This window comes from Vicia villosa, linkage group LG4 (genome assembly GCF_029867415.1).
Source record: "Vicia villosa cultivar HV-30 ecotype Madison, WI linkage group LG4, Vvil1.0, whole genome shotgun sequence".
NCBI lineage: Eukaryota > Viridiplantae > Streptophyta > Magnoliopsida > Fabales > Fabaceae > Vicia > Vicia villosa.
This window is the reverse complement of record NC_081183.1, coordinates 83,640,682-83,650,341: the sequence shown is the minus strand read 5'-3', so window position 1 is coordinate 83,650,341 and position 9,660 is coordinate 83,640,682. Positions and strand designations below refer to the sequence as shown.

General features: G+C 34.5%; 1 protein-coding gene across 1 annotated transcript; it reads right to left on the bottom strand.

Annotated features, from left to right (window-relative positions):
* Positions 1–5,678: 5,678 nt before the first annotated feature.
* Positions 5,679–7,492, bottom strand: LOC131594949 (AAA-ATPase At4g25835-like). The gene has a single exon (XM_058867149.1). The coding sequence runs from the start codon at positions 7,368–7,370 to the stop codon at positions 5,802–5,804; it is 1,569 nt and encodes a 522-aa protein (XP_058723132.1). The 5' UTR covers positions 7,371–7,492; the 3' UTR covers positions 5,679–5,801.
* Positions 7,493–9,660: the final 2,168 nt, after the last annotated feature.

The following is a 9,660-nucleotide window of genomic DNA, read 5'->3' as shown; positions in this document are numbered from 1 at the left end:
TTTCGTCAATCATTGCTTGCCTCCACTCAGGGTGAGATAATGCTTCACCTGAAGTGTTAGGAATAGAAACAGAAGACAAAGAAGCCAAACAAGTATACTGCAAAGGAGAAAGACGATGATAACATAAATCAATATAATATGGAGAAGGATTTTGTGTTTGACGTATACCTTTTCGAAGAGAAATCGGAAGATCAGACTCAGGTTGCGGGATCAGATCCAATGATGGCGAAGGTGTCAGAGGAGAGTCTGCAATGACCTCAGGGATATGTACTGTCTCAAGGATAGGTACTACCTCAAGGATAGGTGTGACAGATGTGGGTTGACGATGTTGATATGTTTGAAGTGGGCGAGAAGTGTGTGTGTGGGGGGGGGGGGGGGTCAACCGTAGGGCTAGAATGATGGTGGATAATGGGAAATGGGACTTCCAGAAGAGGTGTGGGAATACTATCCTGAAGGGGTTCCAGAGTTACTTGGTTGGACTCAAAATATGGAACAGACTCGAAGAAAGTAACATCGGCTGATACGAGGTATCGTTGTAGAGTATGTGATTAGCAACGATAACCTTTTTGGGATCAATGATAACCAAGAAAGACACACTTTAGTGATCGAGTTGATAGTTTATCAAGACCAGGAGAGAGATTGTGTACAAAACATGAGGACCCGAAGACTCGGGGAGGAATTGGGTGAAGTGGGGAATTGGGAAAAAGGATTGAATGAGGGACTCTATTGTTAAAGACTGATGAAGGCATGCGATTTATAAGGTAACATGCTGTTAGCACAGCATCCCCCCAAAAACGAAGTGGAACGTTACCATGGAGAAACAGGGTCTGAGTAGTTTCTACGAGATGCCGATTTTTGCGTTCGGCTACCCCATTTTGTTGAGGTGTATGAGGACAGGATGTTTGGTGGAGAATACCATTGCTGGACATAAAAATTTGAAATTGTTGGGATAAGTATTCACGAGCATTATCACTTCTTAAGGTACGAACAAACACACCAAACTGAGTTTTTATTTCTTTATAAAATTGTTCAAAAATAGAGAATAATTCAGATCTATTTTTCATTAAAAATAACCACGTGCAATGTGAAAAATCATCAATAAAGGTGACAAAATACCTAGACTCAAGTGTAGAGACAGTACGTGAGGGACCCCAAACATCCGAGTGAATTAAAGAAAAAGGGGATGAAGCTCGTTTATTGACTCGATTTGGAAATTGACTACGAGTGTGTTTCCCTAACTGACACGACTCACAATGTAAATTAGACACCTTCGATAAACTTGGCACCAACTTCTGTAGTTTAGGAAGACTAGGATGACCTAACTGAGTATGGATAGTGAGTGGCGAATCTTTGGCTGAGCATGTCTGAGATGACACTGAGAGGTAATAAAGGCCTTGAGACTCACATCCGACGCCAATCGTCCGTCCCGAACTCCGATCCTGCAGGGTAATATTACTGTTAGTGAAAGTGACAATACAATCTAGAGACCGAGTTAAGCGACTGATTGAAAGTAAATTAAATGGACAATTAGGTACATAGAGAACATAAGTAACAGAGAGAAGGTAGAATTTGAACAGTACCAATCCCTTCAGATCGGGTTTGAGAACCATTGACAGAAGTTATAGTAGGTAAGAAACCTGAGGTAGAGAGGAAAGTGAAAAGATTTTTATTACCAGTAACATGATCAGACGCACCAGAATCAAGGACCCAGGATCCAAGAGAAGATGATTGAGAGAGGCAAGCAGATGAAATACCAGTGTGTGCAACCGAAGCAGTAGAATCTGAGTTTTGTTAATTTTGATACCACTTGAGAAAATCATCGTAGTTTGGCGTAAAGTTCTGAGGAGTAGCCATGAGTATCGGATTTGGAACAGTTGCACGGTGGCAAGTGGGGCGATGGAACAATCTTCGGGATCGACCAGATTGGTGGAGATGTTTCTGCCGATAAGGTTAGTTAGCCGGAAGGTTGCCAAAAACAATAGCAGCAACAACGGATGGCGGCGACGACCGGAGAAATTTGAAAACAGATGCCGAAATGAGCCACGGTAGTGTATGGAAGGGAAACAGGAGTTATGACACGGTTTGCCAAAAACTTCTCATCGGACGACAGTGGGTCAACCGGGTAAAGCACAGTAAAGATTGTCTCTCAGTAGGCTCTAGATACCATGTTGAAATACGAGAGACTAAGAGACATTTGAATAAACCGTGTGTTTTGTAAAGCACTACAAAGACTTTATTATATATAGAGAGATTACAACTAATTATATGATATAGTCGATGTGGGACTATTCTATATACAAATATTTTTAACACTATATATTTACAAATATCAACATATATATATAAAATATAAGATAGTTAATGGATGTGGAAAAGTCTCTAATATCCTTATTTAATTTTTTGCCACCACATTAAAATTGTGGTTATTTGGTCTTTGTACAATAAAGTTCTTAATTTTATTATTAAAATAATACAACCCTCATATTTTGTCAAACTTACCTAATCTCTCTCCATTCTCTATCTTTTTTCTCTTTCATCACTTTCTCGCTTCTTTCTTCCACAATTTTTTTTATTATTAACTATATATTTTTATATACGGAAAATGATATTTATGATTGAAATATTTTTTATTCAAAAATAGTATACGGGAAAAATTTATTCAAAAAATCTATTATTGTTCTAAATATTTTTATATACGAACATTTAATATTGATCCAAATATATTTGTAAATGATACATAAACAAAAATAATATTTGTATGCGGAAAAAAATTATTATTTACGAAGAATGATATTTATGATCCAAATAGTTTTTTATTCAAAAATGGTATACGGGAAAAAATCTACTATTGATCTAAATATTTTTCTATACGAAATTTACTATTGATCCAAATATTTTTGTAAATGATACCAAACTAAAAATGAAGTTCGTATATAGGGAAAAAATCTATTATTGATCTAAATATTTTAATATACGAAAAATATTATTTATGATCCAAATATTATTTATTCAAAAATGGCATAGGCCAAAAAATTTATTATTGATCTAAACATTTTTATATACAAAAATTTAATAATTATCCAAATATATTTTTAAATGATTTCTAAACAAAAATAATATTTTTATACTGAAAAAAATCTATTATTTACGAAAAATTGTATTTATGATCCAAATACTTTTATTCAAAAATGGTATATGGGAAAAAAATCTACTATTGATCTAAAAATTTTTATATACAAAATTTACTATTGATCCAAATATTTTTTGTAAATGATACCTAAACAATATTGAAGTTTGTATAAGAGAAAAAAAATCTATTATTAATCTAAATATTTTTAAATACGAGAAATGGTATTTATGATCAAATAGTTTTGATCTAAAAATGGTATACGGGAAAAATCTATTATTGATCTAAACATTTTTATATACAAAAATTTAATATTTATCTAAATATTTTTGTAAATGATACCTAAAATAAAATAATATTTGTATACGGAAAAAATCTATTATTTACGAAAAATTGTATTTATGATCCAAATATTTTATTCAAAAATTGTATACGGAAAAAAATCTACTATTGATCTAAATATTTTTATATACGAAATTTACTATTGATCCAAATATTTATGTAAATAATACCTAAACAAAAATAAAGTTTGTATACGGGAAAAAAATCTATTATTTATCTAAATATTTTTATATACAAGAAATGGTATTTATGATCAAATATTTTTGATCCAAAAATGGTATACGGGAAAAAATTTATTATTGATCTAAGTATTTTTATATACGAAAATTTAATATTGATCAAAATATTTTTGTAAATGATACCTAAACAAAATAATATTTGTATACGAAAAAAATCTATTATTTACGAAAAATTGTATATGATCCAAATATTTTTATTCAAAAATGGTATACGGCATAAAAAATCTACTAATGAACTAAATATTTTATATACGAAATTTACTATTGATCCAAATATTTTTTGTAAATGATACCTAAACAAAAATAATGTCTGTATATGAGAAAAAATCTATTATTGATCTAAATATTTTTATATACGAGAAATGATAATTATGATCAAATATTATGAATTAAAAAATGGCATACGAGAAAAAATTTATTATTGATCTAAATATTTTTATGTACGGAAATTTAATATTTATCCAAATATTTTTGTAAATGATACCTAAATAAAAATAATATTTGTATATGGAAAAAATCTATTATTTACGAAAATGGTATTTATGATTCAAATATTTTTTATTAAAAAATGGTATACGGGAAAAAAATCTACTATCGATCTAACTATTTTTATATACGAAATTTACTATTGATCCAAATATTTTTGTAAATGATGCCTAAACAAAAATGAAGTCTGTATACGGAAAAAAATCTGTTATTGATCTAATTATTTGTATATACGAGAAATGATATTTATGATCAAATATTTTTAATTCAAAAATGGTATACGCAAAAAAATCTATTATTGATTTAAATATTTTTATATACGAAATAATTAGTTATTTATCTAAATATTTTTTTCTTTTTAAATATTTTATTTAACAGAAGATAATTAGTCAAACACAATAAAATTTACTAAACAAATTTCTTTATTTTTTCCTTTTTTAAAATTGTTTACAAAAACTATCCCCAAACACTATTTTTTGAAATTCTTTTTTTAAAAATACTTTTTAAAACTAATTTATAAAATAGATTTTAAAAAAAGAAGTTTGAACCATAAGTCTTTCATCTTATCCTTCCATAAATAATAATTAAAACCATTCAACAATACCATCTTCATCTTTGTATTTGACTCCATCGTTCAAACAAGTAAAATAGCCCTTAACCAAGAGCTCTGATGTCACTTTGATGGGAAATTAAGACACAATAATTGAATAACAGGCCGCGAATATAAAATTCCACACACTTGTAGGAACCTTGAGGATCAACAACAAATATAAGACGGTAAAATAAATGGACAAAAGAACACTAATATTTTTAACGTGGAAAATCCCTCAATCTGAGAGTAAAAATCATGAGTCGTCCAGACCAAAGAAATAGTTCAACTATAATCAATTGAGGGTACAAAAGAGTCTTAAACTGATTCACAAATAAGTGCTAACAACCGCAAATCACAAAGCACACTTAACTTACAAATAAGAATAAAACAGTTAAAAAATAATCCAAATCTGCAGCTCCAATCCGAAGCACATATCTCTCCGCTCAAAGTTTGTTTTCAAATTCTGATCGGTCAAAAGTTAAATATATAAGTTGCGAACATGCCAATAACATTTTAGTTTGATCTAACGGTTAACGATCGAGAATCGTCGATTTAGTGAGACTACTGCAAAAAAAAACAGGAATGAGTTTCTCTCATTTTTTCTCTCTTTTGAATCCTTATTTTTCTCTATCTTTCTTAACTTTAAATTGACGCTTTCCACTTAAATAAGTGAGACAAATAAATGATTGATATTTAAATTTTTCTCCACTAAAAAAAGACCCAATAGACTACGCCCCTGATCATACATTCAAGAATACTTAGTTGCATTCCTGTTACGGACGAAAATATGGTTGGTGACTAAAGATCTAAGGCTCGTTTACAAATCAACAACACATACATAGCAAAAGAAATAGCTTTAAAAATAAACATAGCAAAAGAAATAAAAAGAGGAATCAGATCATATATTAATATCCTTTACAACATAATGTAACATTAAACCTAACAAACACACATGTTTCATATAAAAATCACATGTCATAACACACTTGCATTTAATTTCCTTCTAAAAAACACACTATCTCCCAGAATCAGATTTGGTCAACGACCTTAACCTAACAAAAAACTTAACCTTCTTATCCAAATTACTCGACCCATGGTTCTGCTCTTTCCTCTTCTTCACATTCAAACACTCCCAATTCTCCGGCGACCCCATCATCAGCACACTCTCCGGCGACCTCGCTCCGACCACCCCCACCTCCTCATTATCCGTCTGATCACCACCACCAACAGCCGCAGCAACCACCATCCTCCCTTGCATAACAGACAACAACTCCCTCATTGCCACATCAGCATCCTTCCTATTCCTCAACAAAATCTCCCCCACATGCGCCGGTGTAAGGGACCCACCCGAACGAATACACCCTTCCACCGCCTCAAACATCACGTGCGACTCCACCCCAAGGTAGTTTCTCGCCAACTCCCTAAACGCATGCACCCCGCACGTGCTTAAACTCACGTGCACGTCCATGCGTCCACACCTAACCAACGCAGGATCAACACTGTCTCTATGGTTAGTTGTAAAAATCACCAACCTCTCTTCTCCACAACATGACCATAACCCGTCAGTAAAATTCAGGAGCCCCGAAAGCGTGACCCGACTACCTTCATCACAACCCAAACCCGAACTGGAACCAGAAAACGACGTCGTTTTGTGTTTCTTAGACTTTGAAGCATTTTTCTTCGCGGTTCTATCTGCTGTTAAATCCACAGAGCAATCAATGTCTTCAATCACGATAATCGAACGGTTCGTCGTTTGGATCAAAAGCGAACGAAGCTCTGAGTTATCAGAAACTTTGGTGAGTTCCAAATCGTACACATCGTAGCATAGAAAATTCGCCATTGCTGCAATGAGGCTCGATTTACCCGACCCGGGTGGACCGTGGAGCAAGTACCCACGCTTCCACGCTCTCCCGACCCGGTGGTAAAACTCTTTACCCGAAGCAAAAGCGGTTAAATCGTCCTTGATTTGTTTCTTCAGATCTGGCTCCAATGCTAGGGTTTCGAAGGTGGAAGGGTGGCGAAACGGAACGGAAACCCAACCGGATTCAAACGAACCGGTTCCGGTGTTGTTGGTGAAGAGTCTGCGTTCACGTGAGACGCGCTCGAACTCTTCGGCGCGTGAGGTGATGTGGGAGAGGTAAGAGGAGAGGAGCGCGTGGCGGTGGCGCTTTGGGAAACGGAGAGTGAAGCTGCGTTTTTCTTCTAGGGAGTCCTGTACGGCGTCGACGTGGTGTGTCCAGGAGAGGCGGTGGTTGTTGAAGGTGTCGTTGACGGTGTGGTTTGGGGCTACGGCGAAGGAGATGCGGTTGGAGGAAGGGGAGCGTGAGAGGGTGAGACGGCGGCATGCGGAGGATGTGGAGTGGTTGACGGCGTTGAGGTAGAGGTGGACGTGACGGTAGAGATCGTTGAGTTCTACGCCGCAGTAGCCGTTGAATTCGGGGATTTCGAAATAGGAATATGGAGAAAGCAAATCTTGAAGAGATTCGTAGAGTGAATGAAGCACAGAGAGAAGCTGTGATGGAAGCACGTTTTGGAGCACTGTAAGTAACCCTAACAATGACCACATTTGTGATAATATCTCCATTTTTTGTGTGTTGTTTGTTTGAGATTTTGTGTATGTGTTGTTTGTTGAGAATGGTTTCTTTTTGGGATTGTTATATATATACGTTGCATAAAAGAATGAACATGTTCTGGTAAAGGTTATGTTTTGTGTTCGGTTGTGGAAGAAAAAGAAGCATCAAATAAACATTATATTGCAGATAGGTTAAAGTTAAAGGTAAAGATGATTAAGCAGACCACTTTGCCTTTTGCTTTTACTTTGTTCGTTTGTAGATATGGTTGATTTTGTTTGTTCATGGACTTAGTAGAGAATTTTTTGCATGCATTGCCTTAGTTGAGAATTGTGTGTTACACTTAAGTCATGCTTTGCTTTAGTGAAGAATCTCTGAAAATGCAAATTTATGTTTGCCAAAGGTTCTTTCTTCTATTTTGTTGTTTATTTTTGTAAAATTTGTGCCAAGTCAATTGCTTAAAGGGTGCGTTTATTTCGTTATTGCTTTGCAACCAAAACCGAGAAAAATGGTAGTGTTTGCCAATGGTTTAGGCTCAACCTTTTTCAATTGTTGTTTTTGTTTTTCGGTAAACAATCATTTTTAGTTTCTAAATGTGTGAGATGCTTTATTGTTACTGTAGTCCTTGAATGTATTAGTTGCAAATACATCCTCAAATATCCCTTAGTATCTATGTTGTTAGTAACGCAAGGCACGTCCGAGTACTAAATTAACTAACTAAAGACATGATCATGGGCAAAAATGACTAACTAAAGACACGATCATGGGCAAAAATGACTAACTAAAGACACGATCATGGGTGAAATTATCTGATGTTGTTTTAAATGCGGCTGGACACATGATCTTAAATCACACCGCAATCGCGGTCCGATGCGGTGGCGGAAATTTAAAACCATGATTGTGATATCAACTCACACATTTAACCATCAAAGTGATTGTTTAATGCATATTGTATTTTATTTTTGTGTGGTGTATTTTGTTGTTCTGGTTTGCATTAAATTTTAGGGATATTCAAAGAAAGTTAGCAACAAACCCTTCAATACACTCTTCCAAACACATTCATTCTTGATCCATATGAATTTTAAAACTAGTAGAAAAAATTATTTTAAGAAGAGTGTATAAAAAAGTGTATTACTCGGAGTAGTCGATAGCAGAGCTATCCCGCTATAGCGGAGTAGAGCGGAGGTCGACCGCTATGGGAAGAGCCTTTGCGGTGAAGAACACTATAGCGGCCGGGCCGCTATAGGGTAAATAGCTGGATAGCAGAGCAAAGCAGTTCCCGGCTTTAAGCGGTTTTTGGCCGGCTATCCTTTTCACCACTTAAAAACCGAAATTACCCCTTAAATTTACAATGTTTTAAGGATGATTTTGGGGTTTTCAATCAAATTAGAGTTGAAACTCAACCTTAACTTTCCTTCAGTCGTTTATCCACTTCAGTTGACATGTGTACTTTGATTTATGAATATTTAATAAGTTGAGTTATTTGTTTAATTTTACATTATGTATATGTTTATAATTATTACATGTAATTTGTCCAAAAAGTGATCAAATAGAGCGGTAATCCCGCTATAACAATTTCGTGGTCAGCCACTCCGTGGTGCTATCCGGGAATGACTACTTTGGTATTAGTAACATTTTCCTTCCTCAAATTCAATAAAGTCTTACAAGCATCTTAGTCGACTGAGTTGTAACTAATTCCCTAAGGCCATATGGTTTCACAATGCACACGTGGTAATTAGCTTTAGTAAAAGGTCTTTAAGGGATAATAGCAGCATCAATGCCAACTCATGGTGCAGTGCTAGGGTATATGGTATGGTGGGCATGCAGAGGATCTTGTGGAGTGGAAACTGCTTTTGTACTTTCTTGACAAATCTCACTTTATTCTTTACCTTCTTTGTTCTTGTAATTTGCGCATTCAAGGTCAGAGAATGTTCTTTAGTATTATTATAACTCATCACTCACTCATCATGAGCATTCAGTGGGAAATGATAATGAGAGGATGATGATTATGTATGTAGTACTACTGATTATTTTCATGTTTCACTCCACCATGTTGGTTCCTATTGGTATGAATCAACCCATTGTGTAGTTTTTTTATTCTTTGTATCTATACATTTATTTTTCTATCTTCACCTCTGTACCTTAGTTTTTAGGTGCTACTGCATCTGCAAATTATGAGATTAGATTTCAAAGCACAAGCTTGCAATAATTGATTGTAATTTGTTAATTTGTTTTGGCTATACACAAACTTTGTGCTGATTTGGTTTGGCATTTTATTTATGCATTAAACTTTTTCAATATATT